This window comes from Trichoplusia ni, chromosome 4 (genome assembly GCF_003590095.1).
Source record: "Trichoplusia ni isolate ovarian cell line Hi5 chromosome 4, tn1, whole genome shotgun sequence".
Classification (NCBI taxonomy): domain Eukaryota; kingdom Metazoa; phylum Arthropoda; class Insecta; order Lepidoptera; family Noctuidae; genus Trichoplusia; species Trichoplusia ni.
The window spans coordinates 9,644,358-9,660,551 of NC_039481.1; the positions used below are offsets into that span (position 1 = coordinate 9,644,358).

Here is a 16,194-nt window from a genome sequence, read left to right on the forward strand (position 1 = left end):
AAACATTTGCCAACGAACAAGAACGGAAGTTGAATACCTAATAATATAATAATTCTCATTGAATCGTAAAACAATCGTGTTCCCTTAGTTGCGGCTGCAGGCTGGCAGTGATTCACCCGCTCTCGCCTCCCGGCTCCTTCGATTGGCGACTTATTACTCATTGTAGGGGCAATGTTTAGTCTTGCCATTCGCTATTACGATAACGTATATTGGACGAAGCTTTATAACGGCCTTTGTTTAGTAATAAATGTAATAATCATTAAATAAAAGCTACGTTTAACTTTGATGTTATTTTAGCGCGGAATTTCTTTTGTTTTAATGGCAAAGGTATTTTTACATTCAGCCTAGTTTTGTTGTACACTCTTTTTTCAATTTCTAAGGCTGAATGGGTGCTGGCTGGTTTGTGACGTCAATAAGGAAGCTAACGGTTTTCTTATAAACGAAGGAAAGAAAACAGATCGATTACGGCTTTTAACACTTATCCAGAATAATACTGGAAGGTTATTTAAATCCTTTGTTCTTAGAATTCCTGATTGAAAGGCCAGATACAAACAATCAGTTACCACCCTAATAGGTATCACAATTTAGGTGAAAAAAGGTTGTATATAACTTAAATGCTCTAATAACTCTTATAAACCTTAGCCTTAAATACAAAGCGGCATATTCGTCTGATGTTATCACATAGAAACACGAAATCAAATAAACAACATAATTCTCGTTTGAACATTCAATTATAGTTAATACAGTGTAAAGTCGTGACTCGATCTCGAAACTTTTTGGTCGGTGTCGACGACATTCTTCTGTTTTTACGACTAAATTAAAAGCATCGCTTGTACAATCTACCAAACATTATGTCTACAGTGACATTAAAAACGACTTTATGATAAAAATATAAAGTTCATTTTTGTAGTTTAAGTTTCAAAGCTGTGTGGGACACTGTAAGCTCATGTTCTTCGTACAAATTATCAATAATGAACAGTTTCTCGTGTGATTGGAACACAGAGTCGCTTGAATGAGTGTTGGAAAGTGGCTGTGTCAATATTGATCCGGGCGGTCGGAGGACCGGACACCGTAATTATACTTGCGCTGACTGAGAGAGACGTAGCGGTGTTTACTACATGTTTTTCATATCGCCGAACTTGTAAACATGGAAGCTCTATACTTAATAACCTTTGTATTACAATGAATATTCGGTTTAGTATTGTATCATTATCATCTTTTAAAAGGTGTTTGCATTTTTTTTTAATAAGGCTTTGAAATGTTTATTAACAATACTCTCACATATAAATAAATTTATTCTACTCTAGTCTTTACGAATTGCCTTTATGTGACTGATATTTATGATCTGGGGCCCCTGATTACAAGTAAAAGCTAGTTAAACACTTTAAATTATTACCCGTCGTTCAAGGAACGGACAAATTATTAGCGAATTTTAACACCGAAACGTTTTCAGACACAGCTTGAGTATTCACACCTTACTAAAACCTCAGATACTGAATTAAGAAAGCAATTTCTCTACAACTTCAAATTAACATGACCAGCAACTCTTGCAAGCTTTCAAGAAAAGGGTGTGTTGCAAGACAGGCAAGAATTACAAGTCTTGGTAAGACTAGCATGAGTGGCGAGTATTCTGCATGTCTACGAGTTTCCAGACGATTGTCACTCGTCGATATCGCACCTTATTTGTTTTCGCACGTACTGTTTACTTTCAATTTGTGAAATGTGTTATTGGGTAACGGTAAGGTCAGCAGTGACGCACACTCGCGTGTATTTGCAATCGCTACTGGGTAAGTTGGAAGAAAGGTGTATTTTTTTGTTAACGACCCGCACTTAGTAATTTAAGCCGACCGAAACACACCGAGATTCAAAACAACGAAACATACAAATTCTTGTTTTACGCGGGCATCGAACGACATGTCACGCATTCAAAGTTATTAAATAAAATAAAAAAAGGACTAAACATTGGCGATTGATTACATTATGATCTAAGAACTGGTAATGATATCACTTTCAAATACAAATAAAAAACTTTAGATATTTTTTAAGTGAAAAATACAATGTCGCTTGGGACACTAGCTCATATATTGAAATATTTTTCTATAATAATACGTTTCTTCTCTCACAGCAAAAGCACTTAGGAAGCGGTGAAGGGTGGGCAAAACTGGGTGCTGTCCATTGTAAATGGTGCTGACCTTCAAAAAGTGCTACTTAGTAGCCTAATTTGAATAAATGAATTTTGATTTTTTGATTTTGATATACTCATCCAAAAATAGCCGTTTTGAACAAACATTATTAAAGAAACTTGGTAAGCATGATTGAGTGTCAACAACAACAATTTGTACCACAACATAAACTTGTTCGTTTTCCTCTTCCATTAGCTTCGCTGAAGCTCTTAAACTTTTTACTGAAATGAACACTCTTAAAACAGTATTTATTCCCGAATATTTTGATCAGTATAACCTATTAATTCTATGCTCATTCTTGCTCGTATGTGATATTTTTGGAACATTTTGTAAATCAATTAAACCCTTGCTTGATTAATAGATAATTTGGGTAAATAGGAAACCTACCAGTGCCTGTACTATAAGATCTTCACGGAGCACTGCAGCTTACATGCGACTGAGACGGCGCATTACACTGCATGTAGCGGCATCTCACTTACACGAGGTAATAAGCTCTTCTTTAGAAGTTTCGTTGTAAGGGAACTGGACCCTTGTAACTCCGTGCAAATTGTAACCGGGTCGAAAAAAGGTCAGCGATTAATTATAACGTATACCGAACTTCACAGAACGAATTAATGAGGTTGTATCAAATAATTATTTAAAATCCCTACACAGTTTCGAGGAATCCTCAAAAACCTTTTTCGTGACCCAAAATCTCGGTTTACTCATATCAAATATTTTGTAAATACGTATAGCTAAACGTCAGCGTTCTCGTGTAAATTCGCTGAGTTGCCAGCGATTTCACAAGTCGATGTACAAATAGATATTGGTTCGATACACAGCACAAATCAATATTGCTGTGTAATACTGTCACATGAGAAATTCAGTTAGCCGTTAAGCAATGGAAACTGGCGTGTGAAAGAATTTAGAGATTGGAACGAAGTTAGGAACTACTTGCCTACAAGAAATATATTAGTGATAACGAATAGAGCTACCGATAAAAAAAACATTTTTAAAAATGTTAAAAAAGGCTGGTTGGTGGAAAAGAATTCTAATTTCAAATATATCTTGTTTTTCTTTTTTTTGTCATTGGTCATTTTTTGTAAAACGAAACACCAGAAAAATAAAAGAACATTATTTAAGGAATTTTCGACATTCCATCGCGGTTAGTTCAAATGCTCATTTATCTGGCAGTGCGCTGCACGCTGTGTTCGCGGCGAGTCCACTTTCAAGTGTCACCGGTCCGCCATGTTTGGACAAGCGGGCTGCGGTCCCGTTCTGATGCAACTGCGCCGGCGCCGGACACAGCTACAAAGGTGATGCCACACAAACTGGCATAACAGTATCTTAGGAGGGCAATTTGTACATTGCACCTGTACTTTCACAGCTTAAAGTGTATTTAAAACTACAGTTTGGATTTTGTTTAGCGATTAAATATTTCCCAGGAATATAGCAACGTCCAATAACCTTCCCTAGCGTAAAGTATAATTTTAAGAGGGTAAGCTGCAAATTATACTCACATACATTCCGACTATACAGGTTTCAAATTATTGTCATTATGATTGTCATGTGACATTATGGCTGTGCCTTCGTTCCTACGTTCAGCAGTGGACGGCGATAGGCTGAGATGATGATGATGATTATGGCTGTATGCAAGATTCCGTTACCATTAAAACATCACATAATTAAGTGTAAGTATATTTGCTCGGTCTACTAACAAGTACGGTAAGTGTGTTCCAACCTTTATTAGTTGACGTTGTTTGAAGGAATTCTAATTAACTTTAGCGTTTTATTGTGCCTAGTTGTTTCCGTATTAATGTGCTTTATAAGGTGTTTATGTGTTTAGGTAATAGCTTGATAAATGGTACTTGATTTTCTTTTTCACATCATTAAGTTTTGAATTGAACTATTGAACTTGCCGATGTTCGATTGTTATTGAAGGCGTCGTTTTCAATATAATTATTGAAAAATGAACCTAAATTTCTATGGTAATAATTCCAAATTAAAAAAGTTAGTGGTAGTATTACTTTTCAGGTACTTTCGAAATGATACTTGATTATTCTAGATGCGACGTTTTGAAATGTTTTTACTAGTGGCTTTAAATGCAGGGTACCATATTATGTCAATCCTATAAACAAGAACCGGCAAGAATCTCGTTATGTAAGTTCATAATATAGATTATTATAGACGTAACTTATAAAAACCTTTTAAAGTATAGAATTCGAATAGTTTCGTATCCATTGTTTTATGTAACGAAGTATAAAGAAAAAACTATATGTTCCTAGCAATTATCGGCTTAACAATCGATTAACAGACATGCAAATAACGTAACTCGGTACGCTCAGATTTAAAGAAATCGAAAGAAGATTTTTTATCAGATAAATTTTCCGTTTAAATAAAATTTTTCTCTGCACTTACCATCAAACTTGATAGCTCGGTTCGTGAGTGTGTCAGCGAGCTTGCTGAGCTCGCTCCATAGCGCCGACTCGAGTTGCGTGCGCGCCGCCTGCGTCAGCCGCGTGCGTGCGCCCGCGCCGCAACACCCGCGGTTTGAACATAGCCCGTCTGCATCTGTTGGTAGAAAATGGAGAATTAATTAAGAATATTTAAATAGTTATTAGTAGTTATCGAAAATATGTGGATGAAAAAGGGGAAGACCTTTGCCAAGCAGTGGGGTCTTGCAAAGACTATGAAAATAGCAAATGGGGTCACATAATGAGGTCCATTATTTTTCTCGCGACTAAAACTTGACATTGCTTAGAATTAATTAATTATCAGTAAAAAGACGACTTCCTTAAAAATAAATTAACTCTTCTTTCTATCTAAGATAGGAGTGTCAAACGAACTTACATATACTAAGAATAAGAGATACTAAAACAAGAAAACAATACCCGTTTTACCGAAGTCGGTATAAAGTAGGTACTAGTATTACAAACTATAATTACACAATTCAATTATTAAAATTAATTGAATGCTTGCTTTGTAAACGCCGTCCGTTTTAATGAAGATTGTCTTAGCTTTCACAATGCGCAAGCGCAACATTTTCCGTTTGCCTCAAGCTTTCCCTGCAAACGATAAAATACTCTTTACGCTTATACATTAGCTATTAACTTTAGTGCTAAATACAAACATGTACATGTAAATGTTTATGCTGTGTGATTTGCCAGAAACTTTTTTGATAACAGAGGTGTGGAAAAGGGACACCGTTATACGCTTGTGATGTGGTGTCTCTTTCACAACTTCAAGTCTTACTTCAAGATTTGAAGATAATTTTGATTGCACGGATGACCGAGTGGTATAGGTCACAAGAGTGTTTGTGAAACCACCACACAAGACTAAACTGAATACCTTGGTGCGCGAAGAAAGAGTATTTTATATAGCATGAATAGCCAACCATATTGCCTATGTTACTGGATTTGATTTGCGCTCTATTCCGGCTTTCATGAAACAACATTGAAGATTCAGAACTGCATTAGAAGACTTTAGATGTCACCCTAGTAGAAAGACATGAATATGTCAGTGGTGTCACAAGAAATTATCAAAATATAAAACCAAGCCGAATCACTCGTCAACATAGTCTACTTCAATCTATCTCAGGTACTTGAAGCTTTATTTGGGCTCTTCATTTAGCACTTAATTCAACAAGTTAGACAGGCAAGACGTCGCCTACGAGCTCTCCGTAACCTATTTCCCTCGACTTCGAACAGCGTGGGATGTCAAACAGATGGTTTGCTTTTTGCTTTCTCTCCACTTTATACATGAAGTCTGATTTCTTTATTTGTTTCTCGTTTCTATGGTTACTATTAGGGTATTTGTCAAAAAAGTAAGTTTAGTCTTCAGACAGATTTCCTGAAACTATTGGATACGTATTTTTTCTTTTATCTCATAAATAAAAAATGAAGGGGACACAGTCAATATAATGTCAAGTGACGTCACTTGCCAGTACGCTTTTTACTAACAAATGATGTTACTAGCCCTACTAAATCCAAATTTGAATGATGTGATAAAATTAAAAATACTTAGTGGAAACCTGTTTGACGGAAAACTTAGGTTTTTCTAGCCATCATCATAATTATCATTATCCTGCCCTTAACCCAATTATTATTTGGGGTCGGCACAACATGTCTTCTCCTTCCATACCTTTCTATTTGACGTCATCTCACAAGAAACACTTTTCGCAGCCATATTGTCTATCACTCTATCCATCCATCGTTTCCTTGGTTGTCCTCTTCCCCTATATCCATCCACGTCCATACCAACACCTTCCTCACCACAAACACCTTATTTTCGGGCCAATTGCCGTTTTATTAGAAACCTGGTGTTCATAGAAACCGTAAATGTTTTGCTACTTTTGCTTTATGTAGGCGTAGTGTAATAGAAACTACAGTCTAATGCCGATTAGGTTTTAACAGTGCCCTAAACATTACATACAAAGAGAATTCATTTCCTTTACACGTTCTTAAGTTTTATCGAGTTGTATTTTATACTAGCCAGAGTTACGCCCAGAAAACTGCCTAAAGAAACTATTTCTGCTGGCCTCGTTTCGAGCACTTTGTATTGATGTAGTACTCCTAATAATCCATGAAATATAGAAAAGTCTTTGGATGTTTTAGTGTTTCCCGAAAGTTATTGTTTTAAAACTAAGTATAGAACAATACTCTTTACTTTTGAATGGTTTTCCTTCAAGCACGGGAAATGAAAAGCCGTTTAATTTCTTTAAATTAAATCTATATTAAAAATGATAATACAAGAGTTTCTTAGAGAGACTATATTATTTCCACTTTCGTTCAAATGATTTTTTTAAACTAGTAATGGAAGAGCCAATGTCAGTGCCCGTATTTTCGATCAGGAAAAGTTAATAATTGTCAACTAGTCTGGCAATGGGGTGCTATTGAGGGGCGTAGTGAGGGGCGCAAATAAATTTAAACATCCGTCGAGCACCGACGTTATTGCATTAGGAAAGCAACGAGGGTGAGTCCGGGACTCCTCTCGATTCTTAGATAAATCGATAAATTTTGTGAAATGCTCACGCCAAGATTAACGGACATAGCTTGTGTATTACATTTATTTTATGGCGATGTGATGGATTGGGAGGAGACGAGAGGGATGGTTGATACATGATTGGTAGCTAAAGTTAAAAAAATGGGAAAAGTGATATTGTTGTGAGTGCTAAATGTATTATCATCAAGAGTAGCATGTTCTTTATGTTATTTAAGTTACTGTAGTTCTTACGTTTCAACAGTATCTGAAAGCAATTAGTTAACCTAATTGACTTTGATTTTAAACCTCTCATAAATCTGTTTAATTATTAAGATTGATGATAAAAAGAGACGCAGAACATGGACAACCGGAAAACTAAATCCAACCGGACATAGTCGCGTGCAGAGAGATAAGTAGCTCTACATCCAACGACTTGATTTTCTGAAACGATCAATCTTTATTTACAATAAGTACTAATTAACGGATATCATGATGTAGTACTAAGAAACCACTTAAAATTCCAATCAGGTTGCCGCCGCAGACGAAAGCTTTTACCGTGAGTAATTACATTGCTTCATTAGCACTTAGTTTGCGGACCGCCCTCGTGGCCTGGCCAGCAATGGACGTAGTTTACGTAGTCTAAGAACTTGGCTCGTTTATCGTTATACGTGAGAGTTGAGGAAAATGGCTTGTTTTGGCACTCGGACGCCAACCTGTTACTTTAGCGACGGTCTGAGACGAACATCGTGAGAAATTTTATCACCTCGTAAAGGAAATTGGCGTGAAAATAAAGTATTACGGCAGTAACCTTTGATTTTGAGAGGGTTTATAGACGGAAATGTGTCTTAGATTTGTTCGAGGTTACTTTTATTCTATAGACTTGTCTTTGTGAACTTTTGGTACTGGATGTTGGAATTCTTAAGGTTTCTTTTGCATTTACGGATAATTTTCTTTGACATCAATTATAATGGACAAATACATTCTAGAGCATTCATAGATTCCAACAAACACCTTCAAAGGTACAATTAATTCCTCAGCTATTCTAAGCAATCAAGTGAAGCTGTGAACAACAACACAATGAACATAATGCCTATTGAATAACTAAATCAATGTTCATATCTCATTCCGATCGTGCTTTCTACGGCTGAGGCGGGATAAGCCGAAATTACTGATTTACATACTTAGTGCACAATGGAATGTAGACTTTGTATGCCGGTGTTAAGTTCTAATATTGAATATTTGATGGGACTGTAAGTGTTTAGGGTTGCAGGTTTAATTTTTGAGCTGAAGCGTTAACTTTAGCTGTCTTTTGGGACAATCATAACAGAATTATTTAACTCTACTACTAAATTCAAGGATTTTCATTTCCCCGTCTGGTCCATTAGGTAAACTAACACACTTTAAGGAACTGAAAAACAAAATGGCTGTTCTATTTTAACCAGCTTTATACTTTAATTAAATAGTCTAACTTTATCTCATTGTACAAAAAAATCTGTCAACTATTCTACTAACGACGGGCTTCCAAAATCCGGTGTTTCTTATCACTCATACCACAAAATAAGACGAACAGCCCCAAACTAAGGGGCGACATGTCTGACGATAACGTGAGTCACCGCAGCTTAAATATTAATGTCGAATACGATCACTACGGAAACAGTTCTTGGTAGGGCACTTTGTTATGGGAAGAAATTAACACCAAGATTTGGGATTTTATCATATCCCAAATCTTGTATTGAGAGATAAATATGTGTAGCTTTTGTATATTGTAGATAGGCTTTATAGTAGCATAAAATAGAATGGTTAGTAAATAGTGCTTCGGAAGGCACGTTAAATTGTGGGTGCCTCCTGCTATTCTTACATCTTTGACAGTCGTTACTGGTAGTCAGAAGCTTGAAAAGTCCGACAACCAGTCTAACCAAGGGCTATCGTGTTGCCCAGGTAACTGGGTTGAGGAGGTCAGATATGCAGTCGCTCCTTGTAAAACACTGGTACTTAGCTGAAATCGGTTAGACTGGTAGCCGACCCCAACATAGTTGGGAAAAGGCTAGGCCAATGATGAATGTTAGTGAACAGTGCAAAAAATATAAATAATGAAATAAAAATGCATGTATGTCAAGTTTAGTCTCTCGTCTCTCTTGGCATTATCATCGCCGATATCTCAGATTTTAATTTCAATTACCATCATTTCAGTGTCATCGAAATTAATGTAAGTATGTAAAGCGATATTCAATGATTTAGATTCAGATCATCTTTTACGAAACTTTGTGTAAAATGTCAAGAGCTCGGTGAATGTCATAGATCTAGATCATGGACCTAACATAATTTCCATCGTGGAAGAGAGATGGCGCTCTCTATCGTGTATCACGCTGTCTTGCTTCTGCATATTCAATTACTTAAAGTGGTGGTAGTATCCTAGATGTTATTTTATCGATATCTTCCAAAATATGAACTCCTAGGTCTCATCAATCACTGTCTTCAGCTATAGCGAACTGTATGGACACGTTTACGTCAATCGCTCTATTAAATTAGGATATATGGGTGTGTGGACGTCAAAGCATTATGTACCTTAACATAGGTAACGCTAGTAATAAAAACTATTCTATCTGAGTTCGTATTTTCTAAAATGTAATCGTATCGACTGATGACGTCACTCTCACTGGAGATGATCCTTTAATTTTATTCATAGATATTATATCCATAACGTTCATTTCTCCAAGTATAATCGTGCACAGCCCCTCTAATCCCGAGGCGATGCCACACAAACAAACCGCTCTCGCTCCCCCGGATAGACGTTCGATGTTTGAACAAGCTGCGCATGATTTGTTTCCGAATTCCCTACGAATATGTTTTTGGAGATTGTTATAAATTTAACGTATGGTGTGACGACCCTTGGTGGGTATTTTGGAGTATTGTGTCATCATTGTTTTAATTTTCGGTTATTTATAGAAACTTTTTTGTTTTAGTATACTTAAAAACGTGGCAATGAAAAATATGTTGTAAAGTAGTAAAAAATCTAAAGTTTACTTCAAGACACGATACTTAACATGGACCACATAGTTCTTCGAAGGTGAGGGTTATTGACGATGATCTTTTAAAATCTCCTCAACCAGCAGAACCTCGCGAGTTCTCACACAATCGTGATAAATCCAAGCCCGTTCCAGATACTATTGCGGACCGTTACCACTCATCAATGTCGATGCACTTTGCGCATTACTACTACCTCATAAACTCCATTAATGTCAGCGATAAACACGGTCTGACAGATCGAAGTCTACAACGAGGTGAAGTATTCAAGAGATCAGATCAGCAAAATCTGATGGGATTAAACGCACCGTTGCCGTAGGATTGGATATGGTGGAATATTTCTATCAATTAAGAGATGAAAGCAACACTGGCACAGCCTTATCACATCCCGTTACACTGGAATCCGACCAACATATTGGAGAAAAAGGCTTGGCAGAAAAAAGGTCATAAACAAAATCTTGGAAAGGAGGAGAACGCCAAAATCAATCAGTGATTATCTGGTTCACAGAATAAGAGTGCGTTGAAACCAAGAGGAAAACACAATGTAAACCCAATTTCAAAGGGTAAACATTGGGAAAGTGTCGCAAAATTTTTCACCAACATTCTTTGTTTTAGAAACATTTCAGGTGCAAACGGTATCTCCATGCAATAAGATAAGCACTGTTTACAGTTGCTCGACCCAAATACTGTTACGAAATGGGAGCAGTTTTTTAACGTGTTATCTTTATATTTATGATTTATTATATTTACATTGCGTGTTTTACGGTCATTGTAAAATTGTTTGTGCAACGCTTTGTAGATGCAAGTCTCAGGGTGTTTGAAAAGAGAATCTTATTGTTTTTAACGTTTTACTTTACGACGTTTGAAATGTTCGTTTGGATATTCTAAATTCAAACTGTTACCGATCTTTTTTTTTTGTCGAATATGCAGCTTTATTTTTTAGTTATTTGTTTTTTATAATTTTATTTCTAATAAGTCTTTCTCTCGTTTGGAATATTTTTCACAAGTTTGTAGGTTAGACGCTAGGTTAAAATAATTTATAATCTGTGGCTTTGTGAGCCCGATCGACCGTCTCGAATTAGTTTCATGCTCCATTTAATAGCAACTATTAAAGCTACAGCTATTGGGTTTCATTATTGATATATTAAAGTTATGTCTCCATCAATGTGTCATTTTGGCTTGAAGTTATTATTAACCGGTAACATTTTAAGTTTATTCATTAGGAAAGGCATGCTCCGTGCTAATGACGTTAATACTGAAATATTGCTCCTAAGTCACGGTTTACTTAGCACTGTTCAAGTTCTAATTTGGAGATATCCAGACATTTGTCGCTTTTACCTTCCAGTATTAACATTTTTATCACTTTTATCTATTTAGTTTTTCTTGTATTCAGAAAAAGTGGTGCCATCAGTTTTTTAACTTATACTCAAATAACACGGTGTATAGTGTTTGCGTTTTGCTTTTAATAGAAAATGTCATTCTACAATTCTCTAGCACCAAAAAACAACACTAAAAGATCGAATATTTTTTCCTCTATTTAAAGACAGAATTCAGCTACAAAAGTTAATCGGTCAAAATATAGATCTAACCTAACCTAACGTCATTAGTTTTAAAGTATCAGATTTCTATATAATCCTGCTACTGTTGCAGTATAAAATAATAATCTTATAAGTCCAAGTATTCCGGAATGCGTACAGTCTACGCATAAATATAAGGCCGTTACTCGTAAGGGAATTCGTGTAGTCCTACGTGATCCGACTGTACAAGTGATGTGCGTCGCGGACACAGAGTAGTGAGTCAACAGAAGTGTCAACTGATTAATGTCTTAATGTTGTGATAAGTTTAGCAAGGAGTCGTGTGGAATTGTAATAGGTTACGTTTAAGAATTTAATAATGTGTTTTATTTAGCTAGGTTCTTTTTTTTAACGTGGTATAAAGTAATGACCGTTGAATACTATTTAGGTATAATTGTAAATTCAATACGTGATAGGCACTAATGTCGTATTATATTACTCACGCGTCAGTCTTCGGAATGGAATGACTAGTTAATTCACATCGATAAATTAATTTTTTTAACTACCTTCCTCTTGGCAGAAAGTTCAGAATAGAATAAAATTCTTTATTGTCCTTAAATAACCTCAGTGAAATCAGTAACAGTTCTTGATTAGGCAGAAAAGTACGTGAAGTATGTCACATTGTCACTCCTGTTCTTACATACTCTTTGGTAATTCTATTCTAATGCTATTCTTCACACTAGAGATAGCTCGATCGGTGTTTTTGGGAGCTGTAGATGTAATCTCGTCGTTTTATTGTCACGACGCGTATACAGGCCAGTGGTAACGCTTGTTTCGTGGCCCGAGCTGGAAAGCCATTGTTTATACGTAGGGAAATTGGAAAGGCTGTATGGCTTAGGCGTAGATGTGTTGACTGGCTTGTATTTCTCAAGTACATCGGTAGATATTGAAAATCGTTTTTAATTTATATCTTAAGAGTGTTTGTGGACAATTTAAAATATTTGGATATATTTCGTAAAGGCACGTTGCCCAGGTTTGAGGTGCTCAGTCTATTCAAACATTATAAAACAAAATATTACTTGATGGTTGATCCGACAAAATTGATCAAATTCTGTTAAAACTATAGACATGAAATTATTTATTCACTGTTAAACATGTAAGAAATAAGACTGTACTGCAAAAGCCAGCTACTATGGTGATAGCAACTATATGCATTATCACATTAACACTCACCGTTATTACTGCGGGCAGGTTGTTTGCATTAATATGGCTAGTTGAAATTCCTACAGGTTTACAACATAGAGGCCTTATTCTTAGAGCAAGATTTCAGGTAGTTCTCGGAAACCAGACCAGCAACATGATCTGGGAGACTACCGCCATGTTTTAAGGTAAGATCATTGCGGGTGTGAAAAGAGATGCCGCTCTACACCGTGTATTGCGCTGTCACGCTCACACTCTCACACGTATACTACTTGAAGACCCTCTACATGTTAAATAGCCGACAGCTACAGCATATTATAATATCAAGTCCACACAAAACGGTAATTAAGACGCCATCAAAACTTAACTTAAATTAAAGGCTTTTAGCGCAAAAAGTAACAAAGCCACACTTCGGTGCTTTGAGCATATAATTAACCCTCACGAACCCAAGTTCGGGATAATCAATCTTCGTTTCGCGATCGCTAACCCTTTCCCAGATATGGGCAATTTGACCGCACGGACACCGGATTGTCTAATTATAAAAGAATTCGCTGATGCCATGCGTCATCCTTTATTTATCTGGCGGGCATCGCCGGCCAGTGCTGAGCAAAAAGAAACGGGTTAGGATATTATTAAAGGCGTTCGGGTGCATTTCATGTTTGCAGTCTACCAAATAGGCTATCGCATCGTGTGAAATAAGGAAGCCTGGATGTCTAGATACGCAGCTGCGAGTATAATTGTCAAGGAAGATAGAATCTGAATTAATTAAGATTTTATTTCATTTTAAGTGCAAATTTGTGTTAAGTGATAATAAAATTAATTTAATAGTCTAGTCCTAATAAAAATACCGATTCGACGAAAATCCGGATTCCTTTTACGACATCTTAGTTTTCCTTAATTTCTTCTGCATTCTTCTTTTTACTACCTAAAATTATGTGAATACCTATTAGGTATTCCTTTGCTCCTATATGTATAACGTTGTTCTTCACTATTTTTATACACAGAAAGGCAAGTTTTATAACAAACGTTTCGTTAAATCATACAGACTTACAAACAATACTCTGGCTGCTTTGAAGTAACGATCAAGGGGTCTCAAGTTGGAACCCCGCTGTAGACGCTGTAGTGTGTCGCACTCGTGAATGAAACGCATGGAAACGCATGCACAGCAGAGGAAGGGCGAGTAACGAAGAGATTTGCATGACGACTAATAATGAACTAGAGAACTATACATTTGTATCTTTACTTACTGACTCTCTTCTATCTTTACTTCACTTTATGTTTAATATGATTTTTCAATCGAGAACATCTTAATGCTTCTTTTTGCAAAATCGTGGAGACAATGTTAAGAATATGCATCCGACTATTGAGCAAAAGGAGCTATTGTGCTAAACTAACTAAACTGGATAATTTACTCACGACAGTACCTTTCTACACGATAGAAAAGCATCTCTCCAGATGTCATTTTAGTCCATTTGGAGGAAAATGACACTAAAGACAGCTTTTTTCGCTTTCAGCATTGTTTAGGGAAAGTGTCCGAAATGAAGGAGGCACACAAAAGAACCACCAATCCCCTTGTTTGGACAGTAATCAGGCTCTTCGTTCCTTGAGGAAAACTCTTAAACGGGATTAACTTAGGAAAGCGTTCAGTAGAAACATATGTCGTGTAATTGTTTGAGAAGATTGCTTCCGTATCGTTCCAAAGGCTATCACGTATCGCATTCACTGCGATATTAACCCACATTACAAGGCACACCAGTCACCTGCAAACCACGCCAACCACAATGTTTTACACACGACACGACGGTAAAACGAAACGACAACATATAAGAAATCAAAACCATTGCTGTTTTTGTATACAGCGATTAGTTTATAGCCGGTTATAAACGAGCGTTGGAAGCGTGTTATCGCTTAGAAGCCGACCCGTGGAAGCTGATATAAACGCAACTTAATCTTTGACATATTTATTGTGCACTAAATATAAAGTGGAAAATCTAAGTCGGCGCCGGCCGGCAACATAATTTGTTTAAGGCGAAGCTCTGTGCGGCGGAATATGTAGTAAGCATCGTAACTTTGTACATTATAGTGCCTAATAGAGTAAACTCGGGATAAGGATATGGACAGGTACCTATTGCTAAGGTCTTTAGCTTTCTTAATAATTTACCATCAAAGAGTTCAGCCGTATTTATTAATACCTAGGGGTTATCACTTCGCCTTAAAGTAAATTATAATTAAATCGTTTGTGAAAGCGAGATAGAGCTCTACACTACAGCGTTTTAGCTCGCTTACACATCTACAAAAGGCCCTGAAATGTATCATATCCACATTTTATTTTGTTATTGCACAAGTGGCAACATCATACGCACATATTGAGAAACAATGATCTAATTACCTTATCCTCTTATCTTACACAAAAAGCATAACTCGTGTGTTACACAATTAGAGTTAAATAAGGCTTAGGACCATAAAGTAATTAAGATAAAAACTGTAACTAATATACTCATTACTGTTAGTAGTAACTGCCCCCATAGCTAAGTTAGCTTTCATGTATGATAATGACATTTCGTTTCGTTAAGTCACGTGACTTAGATCTGTCATTTTCATACATAGAGCGCTTTTTCATTTACTTGCTTGGCATAGATTTAACAGAGTAAATAGTCGATAGCAAAATCTAATATTAACATTAAGTATTAACATTCAAAACTAATACATAATCCAAAGCTCAATACAATCCAAGCTTTCTTAGGGCTTAAGCACTTAATTCAGAGTAAATTAGTCCGGCTATAAATCTGCATCGTTGTCAAGTCGAGTGGTGAGAAGCCGCCAACGCGTCCCGCGGCCGGTGACTCACGATCAGCTAAGACCTGTTCCCTTCTGTTTTCATCTTGTTAATCCTCCTTTATGACTTATTCTGGGTTTGAATCAATGATATTCTATTTTTATATATCTTTACAATTTGTCTGAATTTGCGGAAACTTCTTGCATATAGAATAGGAGATAGGATGTGCACCTTATGGTAAAATAAGAGCACTAGACTGCACGGGTACCCACCAATCCAAATCCACTCTGCGTGACGTGTCGCGGGTTGGATTCCCGGGTAAGGCAAACGTTCACGAATGCTTATTACACGGGTGCCTTTGAACTTGTGATTTGAATGTTTCTGAAAACCCTCGCGACATATGGATTCAATTCCTTAAAGTGGGATTAATTTTTGAAGGAATAAAAATAAAATAAATATATTCTTCGCTGAAATTAATATTTGCATTAAAAATGTTAAAAATATGTTTGACATGATTGCCCTAATGTCTATTGTCCTC

General features: G+C 36.4%; 1 protein-coding gene across 1 annotated transcript in view; it reads right to left on the reverse strand.

The window, feature by feature from the left end:
* Positions 1–16,194, reverse strand: part of LOC113493053 (glypican-6) — an 81,225-nt gene that overhangs the window by 20,003 nt on the left and 45,028 nt on the right. The window contains exon 2 of the mRNA XM_026870835.1: positions 4,581–4,733. Within this exon, the coding sequence (XP_026726636.1) occupies positions 4,581–4,733 (153 nt within the window). The remainder of the gene's footprint in view (positions 1–4,580; positions 4,734–16,194) is intronic.